Below are 27190 nucleotides of genomic sequence, written 5' to 3'. Positions count from 1 at the left end.
TCGATTTCTTTTGATTATAAAATTTTTTTTCTTCGGAAAGAAAAAAAAAATATGTCAAACGTTAAAAAAGATCAAGAAAACTTTTAAACATCTGTGACATACTTTTGTACAAATAGGAAATAATTTGTTATTATATAAATGATTCCCAAATGCGTGTATGGATTTTGAAGCCAGATAAATAACAGGGTGGTAGGAAATTATTTTTTGAAAAATGGGAAATATGTTTTTGTGACATATTTTGGTTCGGAAAAATAAAAATAGGACTTTCATTATATATGTAAATTATATGTAAATTATATATATAAATTATTCCAATATAATGTTAAAAACATATTCAAAATCATTATATGCAACAATTTTTTATATTTTTTTTTGGAGGATTTATTGGATTTTAGATAGAAATTTAAAACTTTTTTTCTTTATTTTATTATAGTATAATTTACGAAATCAAATATTTCTATGTTTATTAGATATATTAATTCACACTCATTTAAAATATCTAAAATTATATAAAATATATATTTAATATATAATATATATTTAATATATATATATAATATATATTTAATATTTCGCATTGTGCCTTTGTGCAGACTTTACATGAATTAATGAGCTTTTATCAGAGTTGAGGTAATGTGAGACGTGCGCCACTAAAGGTTATCACGTTGAAATTGGGCTTGATAATACGAACGGTGAACTTCGACATTGTCAATTAATTGATACCGTTTACAAAGTTTGCTTCTGCAAATGCGCTAGTACCTGTCACTCGTTGATTGTATTTAATACTTTGAACTCGTCAAGTAACTTTAGATGTTGTTATTCAAACATCGGCGAAATAAATTTTTATTAACAGCCTTATCCTTTGTAATCAGCGCAATTGTTGAAAAACGTTCGGAGAAACTTTCATCAGTTTTATTACTGAGGTAACATGATAATTTAAACCCGCGTGCTTCGTAATCACCACATAATTAATTACTTCGCAAACATTGTGAAAACTGAATATGTTGCACGCGTAACCGAGCGGAAAGTTCTCTTCGCGTGTAATTAATTAATTTAATGTGCTTCGCGTCTTGATGCGATACCGCAATGGCTGAGCTATGTGTCATAAATCCGGAGGTGCTAATCGAATCGTTATGTTGCGTACGCGAGCACTTCAGTCGCAATATCGCGTTGGCAATCCGTACGAGCAAAACTGCATCTTGAAAATTCCTCCACGCTAGTTTCTCGCTTCTCGCTTCGTACTCAACTCTCCCGAATCGTTAAATCGCATTACAGAGAGAGAGAATTTACGGCAGACTTATCTTCAATAGAAATGAAATAAGCTGCTGAATGTGTCTCTTCGATTTGATGCTATCTACGCGCAAGTTCCTGCGATTTCCGCTAGATAAAGTGCAAATATTTTTGACTCAATTATACCGAATAATATGTTGCATTTATCGATATAAGTATATACAAGTTATTACTTCCTTTTATTTTCTTACAACAGAAATTTTTTTACAAAAGCATATAAGTAATGGTGATGTTTTATGAAAAATTTTGTTAAAAGATTGAAACTTTGAAGAAGATTCTTGTCGAGAATTTATGTCGATTTTTGCATTTGATTGCATTGGAAAATCAGCACAAACTATTCGGACAATCCAATAAATTCGAATCGCATATTTGATTGCGAAGAATAAATTCTTGGAACATTACTGCATAAAAAATTTGCGCGCCATCGTGACACCCACACCATTCGATTTTCGAGAATTCGACATTAATTCAAGAACATGGTGCATTGCATCGTCACTAACCTATGCTGAATTATTGGCGAATACCGCAAATCACTGATCGATTGAAATTCTCAAAATTCCGCTTTCGAAAAAAAGGTGTTAGGTTTTTATTGGATTTTTATCGACATCCGCATCGCGTAAGATGACTAAATGTCTCGTCAAGTTCTCACGATTGTGCTAAAAATACTTGCGACAATAAAATAATCTGATAACGGGATATTTGTTTCGTGTTTATTGTTGCTTGATATTAATCTCATTGTATTGTATAAAATCATCTCCCGGTTAGAATTTATTTATCGCGAAATGAAAATGATATTAATGTCACGTTGTTATCTTTTTCGTATCGTGATGTATCGCTTACGAAACTTTTTGTGTAAGCGGATGCCAGCATATGCATGAGTATGTTATTTTCCTGTATGCATGTTAATGCATCACTTTACGCGTACCTTTAAAATATTTTATATTAAATTATTTTAATGCGTCAGCCACTAGTATTAATTATTACGCGTATAATAACAATATGGCTTGGTATATGAAAATATTTTAAAGGGTATTTTATGGAAATTATACTTTTTTTCTAATATGTTATATTAGCAAAAAATAATTTTTTATAATTTTCTTTAACAAATAGTGAATGATTTCAAATTTTGTTTTGTCAAATAATTTTTTTATTTTTATAGTATATTAATAATAATTAATTTTTTATATTTATTTGGAATGTATAAAGTTTTTACATAATTTAGAAATGTGTGTTAAAAAAATTTTTTTGTTGCAATTCTTTTATATCTTCAAGACAAAAACTACGGAGGTAGGCATCTGTCGTCAGTATTATCACGTTAACGTGCCGGGAAACAAAGTTATACGACAAGTTTACGTTTAACTCTATTCGAGCGACTGTCGTCGAAACCGTCTATGAGTGGCGTAGGTGAAAGACGAGTTATAAAAGAGAAGTAAGAAGATTCGATCTATGTGATAATGAGGCTATTCCCCGGTATAGACGTGCAATGTAACATCGATCCGCCCATTTTACTCGCATCGATGCCTGATCCGAATCCGAACTCCTTTCGCTTCATGCCTCAACTGCTTTTTACTGTCGTTCAGATTCTCAATCGATGTAAGGTGTTACGTCCTCGATAGGTTGAACCGATCATTTATCACGTTATTCTGTATGTATCATATAAAAAATTTTTAAATTGATTCTTATTGTGATTTGACTGAGCGATTATTCAATAAAATTTCTCCTTTGCCTGAAGCGATGCTCTTTTAAAAATCTGTTCACCTTCTAAAAAAGGAATTAAAAAGAGATAAATATTTGTTATACTTTAACTTTTTGCGAATGAGAGTTTTGTAAGAGATAAATAGATATATTTATTGTTTCTCTCATGGTTACAATTTACATATATCTTACATTTTATACCATTTTATTTCTCTATTCTACTTTTATAATTATTAGTTTTATACTATTTTGCAAACATGTGTGCAATGACGAATTTTTATCCGCTGAATTTTTATTGCTCACACATTTCAGTCAGCATCTTTTCGCAATTTCCTCAACTGTGTTTCTTTTCGATTAGATGTAGAAATCAGAATTTATTAGCAGAATCTCACGACATCATGTTTTGTTCTCGGTACCTTTGTCTTTCAGGACTCACGATTCCAATTTTGTACGAGTGAAAATAAAAGTGAGACGTAGGGATTTTGAGTCAGTGATTGAGTTAGCGGAGTGACTGCTTTAGTGACGAATGAATCTTCCTTAATTATAATTTTCTTCTTTAATTATTCTTTAATTTTTTAATTTTTTAAATTTTAATTCAATTTTTATTTTACTTTAATTGGTTAATAAAGACTTTTGTTTTTGTTCTAAGAGTGTTCTGCGCAATATAGCGCGATTATGTTGGCTTACAAATAATTTGTCTGACAGTAGTAAAAAGTTTTTACTTTTTCGCTGCGGCACTCCAACGAAAAAGCGCTCGCTATATGCGGGCGCTTACTTGTGTGTTGGTCGAATGTCTATAGCAAGGTCATCTCTCCTTTGTTAACAGAAAAGTCCAGTAATGAAAATTTTCTGGTTTTTAAAATATTAAAAATATGCCAATATATAGCAATAATAAGGAACAGAGTCCTTTTTTTCGACATTTAATTTCTACATGTACATTTATGTTATCTGTGGATTGTCAAACATATACGTTTGCAAATGACAAACAATTTTCCATGTCAAATATATAAATTCGTCGTCTGTAAATAAGACGCTACTTTCTGACGACGAATTTATTTGTCGTCCGCAGCAAAAGGTTTAATGTGAAGCGCATTCTGCAACATTGAACCACATAAAGAGAGAGAGAGTTTAGTTTGTTGAGTTCTTTACAGTAGCTGATTCGCAGTACTTTTATTTGAAAGATAAAAAGTTTTTCGTAATCGTTATTGTAAAATTCTTCTTTTATATTTCCCCTTTTGCGCTTCATCTCGCGAGTAAAATAAAATATATTTTTATATCAATTTTGTTTCTTTCCTTTACAGATGATAAAACGAGGAAGTAAAGTCTTTAGAGTAATATATACTAAAAGTCCCGAGTATGTGAAAGTGTAAGAAAATACGCCACAGTGTGTGTGTCGCAAGACGTCAGATTACGATCAATATTTGCTACTGTATTTTAGCGTAGGTGTTATCGAGATAAATTAAATAGAGTGGTCTATTGTCATCTTATCGCAATCTAGTGTAGTTTGGTATACTTCATTTTGGTGCATTCTCTCGTAATTATATTTCCGGCTAATCGAAATCCTTAAATGCCACAGAGGTGAGAAAATATCAGGCTAACGCGTAAGCTAACATCGACGTCTTTACATCGTCTAGATGCGCTTACATAATGGAGCGAACTTTACCCCTTTGTATCCTATGACTCTTGTTAGTCGTCGTCGTCGTCGTCTACGACGGCATTAACTGCAAGTGAAGAGTATCTGTAATGAGAAGCCGAGTGGAATCGACCTATAATAATGCGACGACGACGTCGTTTCGCATCTTACTACACTCTACGTTACAAGATAATAGATTTCGTTTATTTTGTTGTGAAAATAGTTAACAATGCGATAAAACGCAGGATTCAATGATATTGAGTCGTACGAGGTATGTAAATAAATAGCAACAAACGCGCAAAATGCGCGCAAATTTATATTTGATGATGTCACATTAATGGAACGTTTCATTGCATATTCACGATGTTTGCATATCGATAAATTTGGGACAAAGTGTGCAGGACATAAAATACTTTGTCAGGAAAATTAAAGGAGAAATATTATTTCAATTCAATACTGTTTGTTGCATTTAGTCCTTTTTATATTTTTAAATAATCTTGTCTTCTACAAATTATTTCCAAAAGTCTATTAATTTTCTTTGAAGGTATAATATAGTTATTTCATAGTTATTGATTTTATATTATATTAAACAAGAAAAACGTAATAATAATCAGATTGCAAAGAATGAATTTTCTATCTGCATTAAGATAACTTCGTAAATTTTATAAAAGTTTTTTATGTATTTATTTTTAGATATTTATCAAATCGTATTCTGACAAACGTTGTGTTAGCAAGATATATGCGAACGATGCGATGCACCGATTAATGGTGCGTATTCGACTTGTCGTAAAAACTAGATTACGACTTTGCTTGGATAAACGTTTATATTTCGCTTGACGTGTTGTGGTGGAACGATACGGGCAGCCGCGGATTGTGAAAACGTTTTATTCGTACACGTTTTTCGTAAGAATTTCTCTAGGGAAAAAGATGTCAATATAAAGCGATTTTTTATTTGTTTAGTGCTTGAAAATATATATGAAATTATTGAAATAAAATTTACTGTAATCTAAGATTTGATAAATTTTAAAAAATAATAACAGAAATAAGCAGCAAAGAAAAAAAAATTTTTTTTAAGTTACTTGAAGGTATAAGAACTTTATACTTTTTGTGAAAAGTAATAATTTACGAAAAATAATAATTACGAAATAGTAATATTTAGAAATATTTTTCTACGATATTAGGTATTTATAAATAAATTACTTTGAAAGTGTCGTAACTAAATCATTTTCTCTTTCCAAAAAATTCAAAAACTGTCAGTAAAATTAAATATAAATTTTAACGTAGATTTTAATTCTGTATAAATGTAAAAATGTTCTCTCCAAAATAAAAAAAAGCGCAGTATCTCAATATCTCAATTGTTTCCGATTTATATATTTGCACAGTAAATTTCTACAATATACTTATATATTACATCTCGATATTTTTTCGTAATAATAAAAAAAGTTATTGATTTTAGTACTGAGCGCGCTTGAGCGATCTCCTTATTATTAACGAACACTCTATGTATTTTAACACACATAAGTTATTTTTGCGCACAATATTCTCGCCTTATGAAATTCGAGCAGGTTTATGAGTTCGCCGTTGATGTGCAGAAGGAAATGTTCGACGAACGTCGGTGGTTTATAGAAGATTTTCTGGATTTGCAGGATTTTATACCTTCTGGTATAACACGGAAAGCATTTATCTGTGTGATACTTTTAACAAACTTCGATTTGATAAGAAGATACATTTTGATTGAAAAGACCTGCATGTAGAAGCATTCGTGTGTCGAATAGTCACGCAGAAGATTTTCAAATGTAAATATGAAATTTTATTTTAAAGCAAAATAATAATTGAAATTTCGTTGTCTTTATCTATTTGTACACATCTCTCTGAATTTCGCGTTGAAGCCGCTGGGCTTACGTTGAGCTAAGATAAACATGTCGAAGCAAAATATACAATGACAATTGCACATTGCTGAAGCTGAGTGGTATAAACAACATTGTTTGCGTTGTCTCATCTTTGTGCTGCACTTGGACGGTGTATTTTGTAATTTACGATATTTTAATAAAATAAGTGTATTAGTAAATGTGTATGAGTAAATAAATTATAAATTAATCCCGATATTTCCCTTGGCTGAAAATCGTGTGCTTTTTGTTTCAGTCGTGGTGATGTGCGCTAATTCAACGACCATCCGGGAGCTATTGCTGGCTGCCGAGGAGCTCGGGATGATAGACTCAGGGGAGTACGTGTTCTTCTCCATAGAGCTTTCCTCCAGGTGAGTAGAGTAAACTTGCAATTCTACCGCCGGAAGTAATTGCGTGTGTCACTCGTTATGGTGTAGATCGTGCAACGTGTTGCGGCAGTTTCATGCCGAATGAAAAGTGCAATAAACACGTGTGTGATCGTGTAGGTGCGACTCATGTTAAAATAAAACAGAATGTGTAAGATAATTCTGAAATATATTTGAAAACATAAAAGATGAAAAGATGATCGCGATAGAAAAATTATATTTATCGGGAAACGATATTAATCGTGTATTGAAATTACAACCATCTCTTTTTGTCTAAAATATGAATTTTTTATTTTTTTAATCTATAGATATATTATTTGTTTAAAATATTCATATATGAATATTGAAAGTGGATTTTCAGCAATATTACACTTTATTTTACGATTTAATCGTGAGTTTGGCCGTATTATTTTGGAAACATTGTGCTTTGGAAACACAAAAGTTATAACGTGCAAAATCCGCAGAAACGCGGGTCGCATGTCAAAAACTAGGACATAAGCAAGGTGGTTGTACAATAATGTGCGACTGGGACACTAAAGCCATTTTATAATTGAAATGAATGTGGAGTTGCCACTGCTACACGTTCGACCCCCATATATTAGAAGGAAAATTGACATGAAATACGCTGCATGTTTCTCTTCTCAATGATTGTACGAAGAAATGAGGAGCAAATAAAAGAAGGTTAAAACGAGACCTGGCAATGCCGAACTTTATAATAGACTGATGTGTGCGCATGTGTTTTATACATAAAAAAAAGATTATTTCACAAACATAAGGGCGCAATATTTTTTTATAGAAATTTGTGTAAATATTTTCTGTTGTTAATTAATTGCAGAATATATTACAGTATATTCTGGCATTATAATTTCACTTGAATAATTATTAACAGAAGCTATTTCTGTTAGTTCAACGTGTTTGAAATAATATGTTAATATTATTTTAGCGTAATATTTATTAAGAGAGCTAAAATTAGAAAATTATATTTACTTAGCTCATTCTGTGCTTGCCTGAAGATATTCAACGCGCCGTTGAGTCAAATTCGGCAAGTATTTAGCTATCAACCTAATTTATCTCTCGTGGTTTAGTCATTTCGCGTCGGATCGTCAAACAGTTTCGCTTTAAATGAACTGCTTTACGTACCCATACCATGTATAGAAAGAGCAGGTATTGTGGAATCGCGCTCTTTAACGAGGCCTTGAAAAGCGTCATCCCAGGAAATTGCTAATCCGTCGTGCGCGTAGTACGTAATTTCACCCGGTCGTAAGTTTCTTACGATCGCGTTCTTGAAACGTTGTTTTGTCCTCTTAACGATCTTATCAGCGATAGTCCTATACTCGCCGCTCGGAATCCAAGAGGTTGATCTTGAATTCTAACGATCCCAACCGTACCGTTCGCGTATTATAACGCCCCCCGTTTACGCTTTGCGACAGAGAAATATCTGCTACTGACAAACAAAACTGTTATACTCGATATCGCGCGATACGGTTTCGCTTCTATCTCTGTCTTCCTCTGCTTCTCGTTCATAAAGGATATCGCGCGATTTTGGGTCGAGTGGAATTCAATCCATTGTATCGGAAACCTCAAGCCGCAGCCCTTCATTTAGATTATAGTCAAACTAGAATAAACGATCGTTGATCTATTATCATCTGTATAAAACTATCGCCGCTGCCGATAGCGGAGGATCGATGGGCTAATTTGTTTTTGGAGGGAAAAAGCCGATAGGTAAAAGTTCTCGTGTAAATGTATCCGATTCGAAACCGCGATATAATATACGAGCTTTTTTAGAGCGAAACAAATTCGAAGATCTGGTTTGATGTGATTCACATGGGATTTATAACGGCGCGGAGTAAAAAGTCATTTAAGTGCGCCGTAACTCGAACAGCGACTGACACTAATTCTGAGAGTATTGGAATTTTTATTCACCTGTTTCTCCCCTCTGGAATTAATTGGGCAGCTCTTCCATAATAGTCAAACGGTCGTGAAATGACAAATACCGCGCAAAGTACGTCTTTTAGAATCATTAGATAAAGAACTTCTGTTTCCCCGGCGATTCCCTCGCAGACAATCGAGCCGTCGTCAATGCTCCTGTCACAGATTAAAAAGTCGAAGAATTTCTAGAATGCCGAGCGGAGAACTTTTTTGTTCTTGAGATTGCTTTTGAACTATGCCGATTTACGCTCGCGTTAAACTGAAGGGAAACATGCAAAAGATTCGAGCAAAAAAATAAGATCGTCGTTGTGGACGTCTACGATGACACTATAGTGCTCCAACGACGTCATTATATTTAATCACATGCCCGCAGAAACGTATATTATGCGTTTTCTACACGAACTTTTGCCTTTTGTAACTCAAACGTGACACGTGTTACATACGGATAGGTACTTGTGGCTTTTATACGCTCCAATTATAACGTAACGATCAAATGTCGTAAAATAAAAGTTATGTTCTTCGGTATATATCGAAAAGCTGCTCGGTTACGGTATTTTATTTAAATAACTAAAGTTTTGCCGAAATGCAAATTAATTGGGTCATTGCGTAGGATATGTCGTTTTTATATCGACAGCGTTAAATCATTTTTGAAGAATCAAAATATACGTATTTGAAGAAACTCAATAATTTATTCCTCGTTTTTCTCGGCACAAAGCTATTTTTATAATTTTCTTTCATTTAAATGTAGAAAGGTTGAGAGTGAAAACAATTAAAAATTAAAATATAATAACAATTTTAATTTTACATCTTGGATGTATGTTGAATTTTATATCTATTTGTTCCCTTAATATCTTCTTTTTCTTGAAAATTTATTACAAAGTGTTTCTCTAATGTCATATCTGACTTTAATATCGCAGAGTAATATTGCATAAATTTCTCATATTTTTTTTTATTATTGATATTTCTATTATTTCCCATTATTCATATTATTTCTATTTATTGTAAATCTATTTGAATTTGAAAAATATATAAATATTTTACAAAAATTGCAATATTCTTATATAAAAATATTATATGTGACGTTTAATATTTGATTATCTCAAACGGTTTACTTTACAGAACTTATTTTAAAATTGAAAGCTTTGAAATCCGATTCTCTCTTTATGTAACATTATGATACGTCGATGGAAACGTGTATTTACTCAAGTAGCAAATGATCGTCATCTGACATCTTTTTGTCATAATTGATTATTATGACAGCAAAAAGGTGTCAGATGACGATTATTTGCTTGAGTATTTTTCTCATAAGATTATGACATTACATTTGTAGAAACGTAAAATGCACACGTTTGCAAAAACTCTTATAGCAGAGCATCGAGCCAGCTAAAATATGTTGTAGCGATTACAATTCCAAAGAACCATGGAGGATCGAGGAGGACACCGACGAAAGAAACGAGAAGGCTCGTAAGGCTTATCAGGCTCTGCTCACGGTGACAGCGCGCACTCCGGATAATCTGGAGTACCTGAATTTTTCGCGCGAAGTTAAGTCCCTGGCGCAAAGCAAATACAACTTCACCTTCGGTAACAACTCGGTCTCCACCTTTGTGACAGCGTTTTACGATGCCGTGCTGCTTTACGCCCTCGCCCTTAAAGAGAGCCTGCCGGAAGAGCCGGGTGAAGTCAACCTAGATGGTGGTAATTTGACCCGAAGAATGTGGGGAAAAAGTTTCAAGGGTAAGTTTTTTCCTTTATCGTCACTTACACTTCCGAAAGCCCGCGTCAGTCATTTGAGCTTTAACGGAAATGACGCCGGAAGAAACTCGAGAACTTTAGCGATCACGGAAGAATCTCACACAGTGAAATTTTATACATTACGTAAGAGACGTATCACTTCTTTGCTACAGAACTGCGTAAAAAAAAATTGATACTTTCTTGTAGTTAAAGAAATAGAACGCGCAAGAAATATAAAGGATCTCCAGCTGCGTCAGTTTCTAGTGAAACATCTGCCGTAAATTTTCGAGAAGTTTACGGCAGGCACTTTGTTATTAACGACAAAACCACGTTATCGATTATATTTGCTACGTTGCACGCTGCATCGCATCGATGGGCGGTCGTTTGTAATCCACGTTGTGACAAAGTTAATCCACGAATCTATAGAACGATCGGCCTGTGTTGAAACGCTGAAAAGGGATAACTAATCACTAGATACAGAAACCAAACGTTAATTAGATGTGTTTTGATTCGAACAGTTATATAATTGATTATCTCGACTAATTATCAATCGCGGAAATCCGCTACTGACGCTACTATAGCTTCCTAAATTCTGCAATTAATACGATTACGCATTATATACTGTATCATTTATTGTTCTCTCTCTCTCTCTCTCGTTTTCTTGCGAGCCTTATCCGATTATTTATAATATTTTTATTTTTATACTGGGTTTATATTTTATCAGATTTATTTAAAAATAATATTTCTTTAAAATATTTTTAGATTTTACATAAATATTTAAAAATTAAATTTGATCAAAGTGTTACCTTGTTTTCATAAAGTATAATAATTATTAATTTTACGAATGTAGAAATAGTCAATCTTTGCTTTGGCTTTACGTCACATTTTTCAAATAATGTTTGCATTTCGCTCTGTTATGTCACACTATTTTGCTTTGACCTTCAATGCTTTATTTTTCCGAGGAAATCTTATGAGCAATATAGCTAGACATCAACAGAATGCGAGATTGCCAGTTTGCTTTGTATTTTAATATATCCTATGTGTGCGTTCTCGTTTTGTGATACTGCAGGTTGCGTTTCTCTCGGAGTGTTACATTTTATCGGTCGTCTTGAACTGTAACAGTCGCCCACGCGAAGTTTTATCACATTGTGCGAAGTAAAGCTTTTCGAAAATTGATAACTTCCGTAAAATAAATCGTCTGTCAGCTGTTTTCAATTCCGTTTAAGTTCCACTGATGTTAGGTTAGGTTAGGTTAGGCTACTACAAACGCGTAAGGATAATTTGTTTCTCATAAGTAATTAATTTCAGGAATAACCGGGGACGTAAATATCGACGAAAATGGCGACAGAATTGCCGATTATTCTCTACTGGACATGGACCCGAAAACTTCCAGATTTGAAGTAAGACTCCTGATCTTGTAGTTACGTCTACGTAGTCTCATCCAACACCTTATTAACAATTGAAACAATTTAGTTCACAACATTGCAACATCAATGAATTTACTACGTTAAACGGTAAAATTAAATAGAAAATCCTAAAGCAATTATCTCTATGCGTATTGTTTTATTCTAAATATGAGAGTGAGTTGAAAAGTTTCAGAAAAGTCAGCATTAAAAAAGATATGTACTTAGTAAAAAATTTAAATAATAGTTTGTTCTTCTATAAATACCTAACATGTTTTTTTTTAACACATTTCTTTCAGCGGCCTACTAGCTTTTTAATTTTTCGGAAAAAGAATTTTTTGGCCGGGAAAATTACGCAGTTATGCGTGTGCTTTAAGCTCGCCGTCATTAAAATAGCGTGCCAGCATATCTTCTACACGATCTAGATCTGGCACCAGATTATTATGCATTAGGATTATTAAAAGAAGATCTGAGAGAAGCTGGAATGAATGTAGGATATATATATGGAAAAGCGCTGTGCTAATAGCGATGAGTTTAAAGCTGCAGTGTATAACAGAGAATTTTCCAAATTAAAAAACCTTTCTTTTTTTCGAGAAATCAGAAAACTGCCACACCGCTGAAAGAAATGTGTTCTCGTGTTTTTCATCTCGAAACTATCGTGAAATATTTTTTTCGCAGATTGTAGCCAATTATTACGGCGCGAATAAAACATTAGAATACATCCCGGGCAAGCAAATTCACTGGGCCGGTGGTCGTTTAGAGCCACCGCCGGACACGCCTACTTGTGGATTCGATGGGTCGTTATGTCCTGATAATTGTAAGTAATATTTCTTTAATTAATAGTTTAAGTAATAAATAATTTAAATAAATATGCAATTGCACTTCTGTCGTGCTGATTACCTTACATTGTCAGACGCTATTAATAGTAATCTATGTAATCAGCACGCTATTATTATACTATCAATGTAATCAGCACGACAGAAATATGCAATTGCATATACAAGACATGAAAAAGATCTCCGTATATAAATAAATCTTATTTATATTGATCATTAATATAATTTAATTGTTAGCAAAATTACTTCAAATTGTAAAAATTTGTCTTGCATAATTAGTTTAATTTTACGCAGATTTTTCGCACAAAATTATTTAATGCACGAAACCATTTGACTTCTAAAGCATAATATTTTCTTTTATTTAAATTACTAATGTTCGACAGCTCTTCCAGGATATGCCATTCTCTCCATGATATTGAGCTCCATCGTGGTTGTTCTCGTCGTCGGTTCGGTATTTATTTATCGGTAAGTGAAGTGTATTTTCCAACAGCGGCTTTATGTATTTGCGAACGTGTTTGTCGGTATTAGTGGGGATATAAATGCCACTGATTGTTATAAATTGAGGTTTGAATATCGAGAAAGCGATACAGCATTCAAACTGGACAAGTGTATGCATCGTGTAGAGAAAAAGCATGTTCATAGAATCGGCGTGCTGCGATAAAGACCAGCAAATAATAATTTTCATTTCAATTATCGCTGACCGCGCGTTCTCGGTTTAAATTATATTATATGTATAATGATTTAATCGTTATTTTCTCTCTCCCGTTTTAGAGAAGATTAACAAAATTATTTCCGACTAACCATTAATTTCCATTGTTTGATTCAAAGCTATTCTTGTTGAGCGTATATTAATCTACATAAGCATATATTAGTATATCGAAATATTTCAGAATAACGAATAAAAGTTTTACAAATTAAATTTGCAACTAAAATTGAAGAGCTAAATTGCAAACGTATTTGCAAATAATCAGTGCTCTTGAAATGTGCATATTTAACACTCTAAAATATCCGTAATATAATTTGCGAGTTAATGCGCATTAATTAATATAGATCGTGATTAGAAATTTACAAGATGTCGTTCCTTCCTTCACTTATTCGCAAAGAGATAATCTCGATAACATTCGAGCACTTGCTAAGTGCACGTATACATGTTGAGAGCGTGCAGCAGAAGCTCCTTAACTTCTTCGGATTCGATACTGAAAGGAAGCAAGGCGAAGAGAGGCTGGGAAGGGAGGAGCGAGGGAGGCAAGGCGGTAGACGTGGACAAGGCAAGACACTTATCTGCGGTGAAATTTCTCAGATGTTGCGAGTTAATCGATTTATATCGTTTGTCGATTCTGTTACGCGATCGCTCCAAGTGTCTTTGTTTCCCGGGCTTGTTGGTCACGACAGCATTTCAGGCGTTTAAAAACGAATGTTGTTTTTTATTCTGCGAATGATCAATTACACGGTCACAACACGATATTGAACGGTTCGATTTACGAAAAAAAAAGAACAACTATAGATTTTCAAATTTAATTGGAGCGCACTATGCTTGACTTGATAATTATTTATTTCTGGCGTCCTTTGTGCTTTTATCGTGTTTATCGTGCTGCACTATAACTTCGCTTTACGCATCGTATCTTTATCGTACAGTCTTAATCGAAGCAATAGCGCAGTTGCACGGTTTTACAACTTGTTTTAAGATCCGTTAGAATTAAGCTTGATGGAGCGAACCATTCTCGAATAACATGTCAATTGCTTCAATCGTCGAACATCGAATTTCCCAATATTTTTGAAGACTTTTATTGCAGTCCCCTCCCCAACGGAAATGTCTTCGGTTACGGATCTAATCGTAAGGCGAAGTTATTTGCACTTTCCATTGAGGTCAATCTAATTTACGCGGCATTGCTGTGAGCGTTGTAGAAATTCCCTAATGAATTAATTTTATAATCTACGGTACGACAGGCGAGTATTTTCTGGTGTGATGACGTCTGTGCGTTCGGAAGCGAAGTGCAGGAAGTTGTCAGTTGCATTATGCAGCTTGCATTCGTCTTTTGTTTTGTGTGGAGAATGCCTTTTCGACAAGCAGCTTCGCGATTCGTCTCGAACAGCTTACGTTTACTCCAGTTACGCGGTCGTTATTAAGGAAAATTATATCGTAGAAATAGAGAGAGATAGAGAGAGAGAGAGAGAGAGAGAGGGAGAGATACTGAAGAGCATACACCATTTCTGAAAGTCAAACACGTCTTTAGTATCTCTGTCTTCTGCACTATGTATGTACACGTGAAACGTAGGATTATATGAGTGTGAGATAGAATAATGAAAACTCAATATTGAACTTACTGAATTCAAATAAAAGATAAGCTAATCATTATTAGACGTAGAATTATATATAATATTTGAAAACAGTTTATAAAAATCAGGAAATTGCCTCTAATTTTCGGTATTGGCGCATGATATACCAGATAGTTTTCGTTAATTAAAATTGACACGTACGATCGGATCTCAATGCTTTCGGATATTCAATTCGATGCTATATTTACGCAAAAAAAAAAAAAAAAAAAATCTGCATATTTATTCGCGAAAATTTGCGTAAGCTGCGTTTTTCCGAATCTACGGTATCGATGGCCGAATTCGTCAGAACTGTATCGATGATAACTCTTTTAGCAAACACGATTGCGCTTTCGTCATTTGCAATTTGCCTCGTCAGTGTAACCGCTCGCGCGGTTATCGGTAGCCGCCGATGGATATATCGAACTCATTTAGTTGGAGAAATTCCGAGTACACGGCACCTTTGTATGTGGAATAGTATCTCGCGTGGGACAGATAGGCATGCGGTTATGAGATACGCCGGCACGTAATTACCTCTTGTGATGTGCTCTCTCTCTCTCTCTCTCTCTCTCTCTCTCTCTCTCTCTCTCCCTCTCTCTCGGTGCACGCACACCGAAGCAGGGCTTGCGAACTTGTCCGTCCAAGCGTTCACATACACTTTCGCGAACTTGCAGATATCGAAGGGTAGCATAAATGTAGACGGCGGCATGTAGGTTTGCTGAGTTGATTAATTGCATCCTCGCTACGGGTAACAATCGCGAAAATATTTTCACTACCTCCACGTTGCAACATGATAATTGCGGCTGATAAAAAGATCGTGTTAATCATCAGGAAAGGTACGCAATATTCTTTGTCGAGGGAAGGAGATAATGCTGCTGTCCGGAATTAATTCACGGCACGTACGCTTAAGCGCGCAGTTTATCACATAGTCGTAAAGTATTGTGCAAATTTATTCGCACGCCTCTGCTTTGTAACCCTTTCGTCATAAAAATCGCTGGTGATAACACCGTCGTTTGTTTTGCAGGCGCTTCAAACTGGAGGCGGAAATCGCGTCCATGACGTGGAAAGTGCACTGGTATGACGTAATCGTAATGCCGAACGCGAAGACACGGGGCTCCATGTACTCCTTGAATGTACTCACGAATAAGTTCCGCGGCAGCCAACTGGTAAATATAACAAGAAATGCGATTTACGCGCGATCGCGCGTAAAATGTTTCTTTTCTCACTTGCGAGAACGTTGATTTGATCATCTAGGATTTCAAAGAGTAATTCCAGCAGATTTGACAAATATTTGCGACGCAAAGGTTGATAGCGGATAAAGTAAACAACAACAGCGGCGAAACAAGTTATTATTCCGGCATTCATTCCAATAATATCCGGCATTTATTCCAATAATTCCGTTCTTGAAGGAATGGTGTTCATATCTCACAGACGGAATCTCTGAAAAAGAAAAGAGAACAGTGGTGGAAAGCACCATCTCGCGTGTAGTACTTACCCACTTCCGGAGCACTCAGAGTAGCAACCATAAAGAAGGCTTTATTCCATTGTACGTTATCCTGTTGATGCGTTTCTTATCATTCCTTCACGTTGCATTATGATGCAGAGAGGCGAAGGAAGAAGAATCGCCTTTATTCAGTTAAATAAATCTATTTATTTTTTTGAGATATTAATTAAGATAGATGGTTCATCTCACCTAAACAAATTTCACGATGTGTAAAAAAATAAGCACCAGCTTTGATTTTATATTTATTCGTGCAATGCCGATCATAAATCTGACAATAAGATCTTTGATCAAGCTACAGTCTGATCTTTGATCAAACTTTGTCTGATTAAAACGTCGAGGCACAAACAGAGAGAGAGAGAGAGAGAGAGAGAGAGAGAGAGAGTTTCCGTATTTTAAGCAAGTGCAAGTGAAGACTTTCTCACAAAGTTTCAGTAGTACACATACATTCGATAATTAAAGTTCACTTTTAAACTTGCGTTTATCTTTACGAGAGTTTGATCTAATACTTTTATCTTTAAAAATTTGATTACTAAGCGTTTAAGCTTCAAACTTTTCCTTGAGTAAAGATTAGCGTCAAATTTCGAAAAACCCATTAAACAATTTTAATAAATTTTAAAAACAAATACTGTTTCTAAAATATTTTCTAATAATATTAATATATACCCTGTCTTGTGTAATTTTTCTGATTGCTTTTGATTCAACCATACAAATATTTATTCAAATAATAATCTCTGTTTTAGACGATATATACTGATAATGCAAGTATGCCAGGTGACATAGATAGAAACATGTATGTGCCAACAGGATTTTATAAGGTAAATTGTGTTTCATTGTTATTTTATTGCATATAGTTAATATTTAAATTTTAGACGTTCAATATATTATCAATCATGTCGAGTAAGCTTAGAAACTTAGAAAAAATAAACTACAGTGCACTACGTTTGCGTACGTACATCGCTAACAAAAAATATATTTACCATGTTGTTATCATGCAACACATTTTTCCGGGTTATCCATTAATAGGATTAAGTGTCAACGTATGTTATTCGCGATCGAAATACGTATTAAAACTTCAAATATACGGACTGCTTTTGTCGTTCGTGTTTGCTAATTAATTATTTTTTGTTTAATGGAAATATTACTTCAGTAAAACGTCATACAATTGTGTGACAAACGCGTCCGAGCAAGAAAGGCGAGGAAATTAATTTATTAACGATTTTATTACAGCGCGAGATTGCAACTTTAGAAGAATTTTTTTATAAGATTTTTTATTTTGCCGTTACAACAAGCTTTCCTGTTGCGTTTTTTTTTATATTTTCAATACTTAAATTTATTTTCCGCAAAACTTATTTGTCGTCGAGCAACAAAAAATTTGACGAAATTTGTCGATATTCACTGATGATTCAATTTGTGTTTTTGCGCGTTGTGTTTGGCAAAGTTGAACAGTATGTTCTTTTTTTTTCTACGGGGAGTTTTCGAGGCAATCAAAAAATTGTCAATAACTCTGTCGACCGTGAAATTGCAATACGTTTCAGAACTCAAAAGTCGCAATAAAACTAATACCCAGGAACAAAGTGGAGATCTCAAGACCTTTATTGCTGGAATTGAAGCGGGTAAGTAACGTAACTTCATGAATTATTGTATGAAATGTTGTGTCAACTTCAGTTTGTTTCCAAATTTTTTTGTATATTTTTTTTTAATTATCTTTTTTCACGTGTAATTTTATCTTTAGTAATCGATTGCATGCAATAGGTTGTAATTTATATGAGTGGTGATGTTGGTGACTTTCACAGATGAAGGATCTTCAGCACGATCATCTTGTACGATTTTACGGTGCCTGTCTTGAGCCGCCGCATTGTTGCCTCCTAACTGAATACTGCCCCAAAGGATCTCTCCAGGTAAATTGCATTCTGCATCTCAATTCACTGTTTTATAATAATAAGCGTCCAAAATAATTATGTCATAATATTAAAAAGTGATATGAATATATGCGTCTTATAAAAATTTAAATATAAAATAATGTTTATTTTTATCTCAATTTTAATTTAATGACAATTTTTATATTATCATTGATAATTTAGCATTTATAGTCTTCAGATTAAGAAAAAATCGATTTTTATTTTCTCTTATTTGTGAAAAAACGTACGTAAAAAATGTGAAACATTCTGCATATTTATTAAGTGTTGTAAAAACGATAATATTGTGTACAGTATATTATGAAATCTGACAAATAAGTTTGCGAATTTTTTTTGACATATGTGATAATTTTATGATAAAATTATATATTTTTTGTTACAATATTTTTAAGACCAATCAGTAAAATGGCTGACTTTAGCTAATTTCAAGTAACTGTACTGTAATAAGGTGTCCTTGTGTTTTGGTGAATATATTGAGTAAAAGACAAATCTAAAATTTTTAGTGAAGAAAAAACTCGGTCTGATATCCATAAAATAGAGTTTATAAGAATCAAGAATAAGAGAAAGAAAGATTTTGACGACGTCGGAATGGTAGCCATAAAAGCGATCTCGAGAGATGAGTTTCAGAAATGCTATTAGGTGTGAAAAAAGGTCTTTGTGTATTGTACTATGAAGGGATTACTTTGAAGATAAAAATAATCGATACAGCCAATTGTGAGTAATGTACGTGAAAAAAGAATGAGTTCGCAAATTTTATTGTCGGACCTCGTATAATATATAAAGCTATATATAAGAATGATGATTTTACGGTCCAAATCACATCATAATTCTTTGCTGTTGAGCAGGATATACTAGAGAACGAGCAGATAAAACTCGATCGCGTGTTCAGGGGGTCTCTGATACACGACATTGTCCGTGGCATGGTGTATCTCCACACTTCAGAGTTGAAGAGTCACGGTAATCTCAAATCTTCGAATTGCGTCGTGGATTCGCGATTCGTCCTGAAAATCACTGACTTTGGTCTGCACGAGCTTCGGAGAACAAACGCCACGGATCCGGACACCGACAAGAACAGCTACGCCTATTGGAGAAGTAGGTTGTTTACTAATCGGCTGTATACTTATAAAACAGACGCGCGTTCTCGCGCGATGATGATATTTTTTCATGAGTCGTAGCTGCAACTCCAAATATTTTTCAAGCGCGCGGGCTGGAAAAAGTGGATTCATGTGAAAACGTGAGCAGAAAACGAGATAATATTCAGAGTAAACGTACCGGGTTCCTGGTTGCAATTGTACTATTTGGACAGTTAGTTTACCGCATACATAGACATTTATGAATAATAACGCGTACGGCGTAGGAAAATATTTGTTTAACCAATATATCGGGAGTTTACATGTGTACATATCGGGAGTTTTAAAAGCGACAAATATTTTTTATCTTGACGATATTTTTATTTTTATTTAAATATTGGCGATTTGTATTTACAATAACGGTCAAAAGTGCTAGAAAAGGAAGAATGTAATTATTCGGCCGCTCGCTGATTTTTGAAATTTTTGGCGTTTGCAGAACAGCTATGGACAGCTCCAGAATTGCTGAGGATGGAAAGACGGCCACCTGAGGGCACTCAGAAAGGCGATGTATACAGCTTCGCTATAATCGTTCACGAGATCGTAGTGCGCCAAGGGCCATTCTACTTGGGAGACAATAACGATCTCTCTCCGAAGGGTAAGTCTTTAATGTCATTCGAGATAATTGCGGATACATGGAACTGTCTCTTACCCGTATTTCGCTTAACGCGATGAAGGCAACAAGGATTTTCCGCGGGCTAGAGTCCCATGTTGTTTCTTGTTGTACATACACGATTTGCATCGCAGTTAATTTAACTTGGACCAGCAAGATAAACAATTGTGCAATTTATATGCATCTGTGTTGCCATTATTTGAAGGATTTGAAGGTAGGTAGCGGATATTGAAATGCATATCATTTTGCCGAGTAAATTTCCGACATTGTAGATATGAAAAAGTACAAATTACATCAAGTAAAAAATATAAAATTCACTTTTGTGTATTAATAGCGTCAGAAATTGTACTCATTAAATTTTTGCCGATTTTAGTCTTACAATTAGTGAATCAATGATGATAAAAACCCGAGAAATGAAATGCTTTGTTTCTCATGGACACAATGACGCCTTGTTTTGCGTCATAATGATGGTGCAAAAGCGTCGTCTTCGGTATACAATGCTTAATGCATTTTTTAATTCGTGAATAAAAAGTGAGGGATGGAATAAATCAAATTAAAGATTATTACTTTATCAATACACTTTATCAATACTTTAAATGATACACAGGTAGCAACTTTTTTGCGTGTTTTTATTTTATTTGAAAGAGGTTTATATATTTTGATTGACCAAAGGAACAATTATTTCCATGTATAATATGACTACTTTAATTGCGCTGAAATATTGATTTTTTGTGTCTTTGTTTCCGGCGTTAGATATCCTCGATATAATTATGAACATATCGTCGCGTGATATATTTTGCAGTGTCTAACACGTTAGGATTTCGCTCACAGTAATCTATAGGTTCTAATAAAGAGCGACGTGATCCTGGTTTGTATGTGTAACGCGATGCGCAAAGCGTATACAGGAATTACAGTTTCTCAACACGAAATCGCAAGCATATTGCATGTTGCAAGGTCATTTTAATTATTTGCCACTTTCGTGATTTAGCCAAGAAATTCACGATATGATCAATATTTCATCAAAAAACTTTTAACTATTTAAGAAAAATTATAGTTAATATTACAACAGTCTTTGATATAAAATTTAGATTAATAATTTTTAATACAATCTAATATAGCGCAAATAAAAATAAAATATTAAAGTCATGTATATTTAATAATTTTTTCTTTTTTTGCAATTAAAAAAAATTTTTTTTTTGAGTTTTTTTGCTGATAAGATGAAAAATGTTGTTTACTTTTTTATCGGCCGTCGAGCCAGGTATCAGTGCTTACTAAAGCTTCCTCAGAAACTTCCTTGATCCTGGAACGATGAGCTTGCAAGCTTGATAATTCAGATAGTTTGTTACCAACAGTTAATGCAGCAAATATCAATTGTCGCACAAATTCCCAGTGAACGAAATATTAGCAACATCGGCAGATTGATAAGAAATCTACTGTCAACTTGAAAATTTGATCAAATTTACTGTTAATCTGCCAACATTGCTAACATTTGACTATCTGAATTATAATGTTCTTCATATTGCAAACATTCAAAGATATAAAATTAGAAATTATTATTTGTTGATCTACTAATCTTATTTTTTTATCAAATTTTATTAAAATTAAGAATAATATATTGCCATAAAATTTTATACGCAAAACTTAACAGATAATTTTTATAAAACATGTACATTAAAACAGCTCCTTTATCGACACAAATATTTTATCTGATATTCATAATTAAAAAATTAAGTTTGACAACTCGACTTGCAAGCACATCTTTATTCGACTGATGGTTTTTTTTTCAAAGAAAGTAAACATGTTGACAATGCGTATCAATATTGAACACCAATATTTAGATCTTTCGGTAACGTTGTTCAAGCAAACAAGCGAAAATCGAGCTTTACCATTGAAGCTTTTCGTTCAGAATTTCGAGTCTCGTGCGAAAATCGATGGACGCTAGCGTACGATCGGTAATAGAGTTCTCGCAAGCTCGCAAGCTCTCAGCGACCGGCTGCGAGGATCGATCGCAGGATGGAATGTCGCAAGTTCCGTAGGAGCATGCCGAAGCGAGGGCCGAAAGCTCAGTCGAAGCTCTCACGCGTCCTAGAACGCACACGGCTTTCGCGCGCGCTCCGCCGAGATTCTTCTTGATATCGCTCTTTTTTTTTCTCTCTCATTCTCCTTTAGTTTGTACATAAACACACTCTCTTAGCAGCGACACGTGAAGTCAGCGGGCCACTTATGCCCGAGTTTACGACCTAATAACGAAGTCGTAGGTGTTATTTAACCGAAAGAGAGATCTTTCGTCGAGCGGCATATCCGATGACAATGTGCGTGCACACCGCGTTGTGTGTTCTTTTCTCCATATTTTTATTTTTTTTTTTAATTACATGCAGTCACGCGAAATGTGCAGTCGAGGCCTTCTCGATCACTCGCAAATTAATCCCGCACGTTTCGCTACCGTTTATCGTCGCTCAACGGCACGATATCATCGGCACGATATCGATTCTAAGTGCGAAAACAAAGTCCGCCGCACCGGGTCGACGTACCGCCGCATAATATCCGCGTTACCGCCGCGCGCGAGCAATTACCGCCTGCGTTGCGGAACGTGAAGAAAACGCGCACTGAAATAAATCCCGGTGACCGTGTTAAAGAAAAGAGGCCGCTGACCGTGTTAGAGATCCCTCGGCGGAAGAACTAGAACTCCGGTTGTGTTAAAATTCTCCCATTAAAGCAAGCAAATTCCTGACAGAGCTGGAAAAAATCTATTAAGGGAAATGCACTCCTAACAATGTTAGAGATTTCCTATTAGAGAAAGAAAGTCTCGTGGGAGGTAGTGCTGGAATCGTCATCCCTTTAAGGCGAATAAATTCTTCATAGTGTTGACAGTAAAGTTCCGAAGTGTTCGAGAAAATAGCTCTGGTTCTCCGGAAGAAACAAAGTAAACCGCTAAATGTCGTTGAAGCTGCATTTCCGTGCAGTGTTTCCAGCGTTAATTTATTACGATCTATTGTTAAAAGTCGGGCCATCCGTTTACTTGGACTACTGGTAGATTTAATTTCCATACTCGACTACTGTGCGCAAGTTTGATCTGTTAGGTGAGCACAATCTGCTGACAGACCGAGGAGAAGTTCGAGGACATAGCGCGCGTGATAATTTGATAAGTCACGCATCATATAAACGATCCGACGTGTCGTAATAGTTTCGTGTTCTGCCACATTTGCTGCGCGAGTTCACCGACCGTTCGCTACACGCACATTTTTATTTCCACTTTTATATCTTTCCACTAAAAATGGGACATTTGTTTTTTATCTCTTTATATTGCTTTCAAGTATCTTTGTCGCGATAGAAATGCCTCGTTTACGATCCTGTTACTATATGCTTGCCGTAGTGTGAAATAGCAATGTTCTTCAACGTTCTTTTTTCGTTTCTTTACGGTCTTTCTTTTTTCCTTACCGTTATTTCCGAAGTTTCTTATCCGCAGTTCTTGTTTATCAAATCGTAATGAAAAATGTTTCCGAGAATTTTTTCCTGAAGAAGCGGTATTAAACTTACATAAATCAGAATGAAATAATTTGCTCGCGTAACGATTCTCTCGCAAAAAAGTTTTCAAAAAATTTGTGAAATAATTTTATAATTTTAAATATTTTACACAGCATATACGTTTAAATTTAAATCTACTATTATTTAAATTTTAATATCTCAATTGTTAATATTAAAATTTAAATGTTTTATTGTGTGAAAGTAAAATTGCGTGAAAAATGTGCCGTTAAACGACCCGAAAGATAAATGTATATTTTATGCAATAGTTACAGTTATGTCTAATAATGCTACCGTTAATGAGATGTCGAACGCAATTTTCTCGCGCTCTGAAATTGCGAAGCGTCCCGACTTTATTTCTTGCGGAACAACAGCGAAAAGCGTTCGCGCTAATTCACTCGGTGATGGAATCGAGGTTACGAGGCTCGTCGCTCGCAGTCATTAATTCCGCGAGTCGTTTTTGGCAGCCGACAAAGCGAGAACGTGAGTGAAACAATTTCCCTGCCCTTTGAACGGTTCGTAATTTAGCGGTCGCGCATCCCATAAAAAAAACGTAGTGGTATGTAGTGGTGGTGCTGGAAATTAAGCTCGGCGTTTCAATAGGGCATTCGTATTCAGTAGAACAAAGTTCAATGGGGTCGTTGCGAAATAGAAGCAGAGGAGGCGTGGAGTGGACCCGGCCAAGACGGAGGTGACACAAACGCGAGTATTCCTTAATGCGATGTAATCCTCCTAAGGAGAAAGAGACGACGAATCACTTAGACTTTGTCGAAAAACGATGATAGAACGATTTCCCGCCACCAACTTTCGGAAAATTTTTCACTATTATGCACAGCGAAGAAAGACTTATTTGATCGCGCTTTTAACGAAATGGTTTTTCACCTTTTGCGTTTACTTTTGATTTTGTATTCTTTCTTGCTGACTTTTAGTTACCTTTAACTTTTTCCTTTCTATTTAAACGAATAAGACTGCTTTCTTTAAAAATTTAAAAATATTTTCTTGGGAATTTTGAGGAAAAATAATTAAACAGGAGTTATATAATTCATTTGAATGCTTACGACTACTCGCGGAAATTGGCGCGTTTTATTGTGAAATTGAAGAAGCAACCTGTGAATTTGAACGAAAAGAGAGTCATTGATCGTGGAATAATCGGATAAAGACGAAAGGGGTTGGGTGGAGAAAGAAATCAAAGTCAAGCGATCCAAGGCCATCGAAACACAACTTTCCGCCGAAGTTCCGTTGAATAAATTGACTGTAATATCGTTACACGCGAATTAAACTTTTGAATGATAGCTTCATTAATTCCATAGTGTACAAACCGATTTATTACGAAAATGCCGTTTAAAAACCGTAGTATGTCTACTGTTATTCTCTTCTATATTAAATATGATCACTTGTTTTTATTTGAATAAAAGCTGTTCAGTGAACCGTTTAATTAACTGTTCAATAAATTTCCATTTGTTTGATACTTTGTCCATTTATCTTAACAGTTGTTATGACTGTTAATTGCAGAAACAATGTTTTTTGTCCACTTGGAAATAGATCAATAAATAACTGTAAAGAAGTTTTAATAACAGTCATTAGTAACAATCATTAATAATAGTCAAGTTCGAATTGTTAAGATTGATTTTAAAATTTATTTAATCTGGAAGGAAATAAGTTATGTGAAATATTAAATAAATATTATTTTAGCTCTCATCGCGAAATAGCAAGTTTTTAAAAGAGATAATGTAAATAGATACACTTAAAGATATAGTGGTAAACGTTTTAATAGCTCGTGCAGATGCTGTTTACATAATATGTCAAGCACACTCTGCTTTCTTTTGCATATTAAACGACAAGGAAAATTAATTCTGTACATAAAGTGCTTGTTGTATTAGACGGTTAAGATAAAATATGCGAATATAAGATAAACAATTTTGTGATAAAATATGCTTCATTGCGCGCGTTAATGTACTTGAATAATTATAATTTCCAAAAAAACACGTAATATAAATGTAATATTACTATCTAGATGAGAGTTAAACGAGATTTAAACATGTCGACGTTTAAACACGTTTAAACACATCACATTTTATATTTACACACATTTTTAAACAATTATATCGGTATATGACTGGGACTTATATAAATAGTTAGAAAAATTATAATAGCGCGACATATAACATTTACGAAGATGTATGATCTATATTTGTTTCCTTTATATTTACTCTCGGAAAAATGTTTTGGCGCGCGTAATTTATGTTTCTCTTTTTTTTCTTGCGAGTTCTGCAATTTAATTTACATTCCCCTTTTTCATCATGCCACAATGATTGAAAAGTATTTTTCGTCAATTTCCATCTAGCAAAAAGCAGTACGCTTTTATTCACGAGCTTTCCGCATGATATATTACATCCGACTGTTCGGCCGCAAAATTCTACAATTACGCCGAGAACAATGTCGAATTCGAGAGTGAACTCGTGAATTACAAGATCTTTTCTATCGTGCGAGATTTTATCGTTTTATCGGATATGCCGAGTCGACGGAGGTACAGGTACGGCTTTCGCGTCGTGCGTATCTGCATGCGTATGTGCACATAGCGAAAGCAGGACAGCGAAGAGGAGACGATGGGAGAGGAAAGATTCGATATCGCGACGGTAAATTTTTCAAGGGCTGTCCGGCGAGGCAGTTTGGCTTTTCCTTGATCAACGATCCAGACCCGGGCGCGCGGCCAGAATGGCGGAGAGGAGTACCTCCTCGAGTACGAGCAGTCTGACGCTGCCGCAGATGCCGGGGGCGAGTCCCGACGGTGGGGCTAGTCCCAGGCGAGCCGTCAGTCCCCTGCTCGAGGTCCGCAGGCCTCACTGCACCCTCAACTGCGAGTCCTGCAACATGTATCTCGAGGACATCTACAGGCACAGTACGTGTCCTCTTGCGCAACAGCGGATTCAGTTTCCTATAGCTACGATCGAATTTAACACCAGATCAATTATGTCTTAGGGGTACTTGCACAACCGCCGCCTACTACGAGATAAATCTGTCATAATAACGTCCGTTATTAACCTTGGACAGAATTAGATACCTTGTAACGTTACGGTGGTTTCGGTGAACTTTGCCACGAAAAGATACTCCGTGATAGTGTGCGTTATACGTTACTGTCGATTTTGCTGCCGCAGGAATTTTATAAAACATGTGACACTAAATAATAACTGTGGCATATAACCGTTCGAAACGTTTCACGTTTCTGCGATGGTACGTTTCATTCTTCCGCTGGATTTTAACGAGTTTTCATTATTTTTAATGAACGTCAATATGTTCTATACATGAATTTTAACTCGTTAGTACTTTTAGACCGTGAAATTGTTGATAATTAAAATTAGTTTGGTTAGGAGGTTATTATTATCATGAGCTAACTCTATAATATTAA

At 34.9% G+C, this 27190-nt stretch overlaps 1 protein-coding gene across 4 annotated transcripts in view; it reads left to right on the top strand.

The window, feature by feature from the left end:
• LOC105671037 (atrial natriuretic peptide receptor 1) overlaps positions 1-27190 on the top strand; it is a 91428-nt gene that overhangs the window by 34744 nt on the left and 29494 nt on the right. For all 4 annotated transcript variants that reach the window (XM_067352852.1, XM_067352851.1, XM_067352850.1 and 1 more), the window contains 11 exons: positions 6761-6875; positions 10219-10553; positions 11859-11950; positions 12632-12770; positions 13173-13254; positions 16127-16268; positions 17347-17421; positions 18142-18219; positions 18400-18504; positions 19368-19614; positions 20089-20247. In XM_067352852.1, coding sequence (XP_067208953.1) covers positions 6761-6875; positions 10219-10553; positions 11859-11950; positions 12632-12770; positions 13173-13254; positions 16127-16268; positions 17347-17421; positions 18142-18219; positions 18400-18504; positions 19368-19614; positions 20089-20247 — 1569 coding nt within the window. The remainder of the gene's footprint in view (positions 1-6760; positions 6876-10218; positions 10554-11858; positions 11951-12631; positions 12771-13172; positions 13255-16126; positions 16269-17346; positions 17422-18141; positions 18220-18399; positions 18505-19367; positions 19615-20088; positions 20248-27190) is intronic.

This window comes from Linepithema humile, chromosome 4 (genome assembly GCF_040581485.1).
Source record: "Linepithema humile isolate Giens D197 chromosome 4, Lhum_UNIL_v1.0, whole genome shotgun sequence".
NCBI classification, from domain to species: domain Eukaryota; kingdom Metazoa; phylum Arthropoda; class Insecta; order Hymenoptera; family Formicidae; genus Linepithema; species Linepithema humile.
This window is presented reverse-complemented; position numbering and strand designations above follow the sequence as displayed.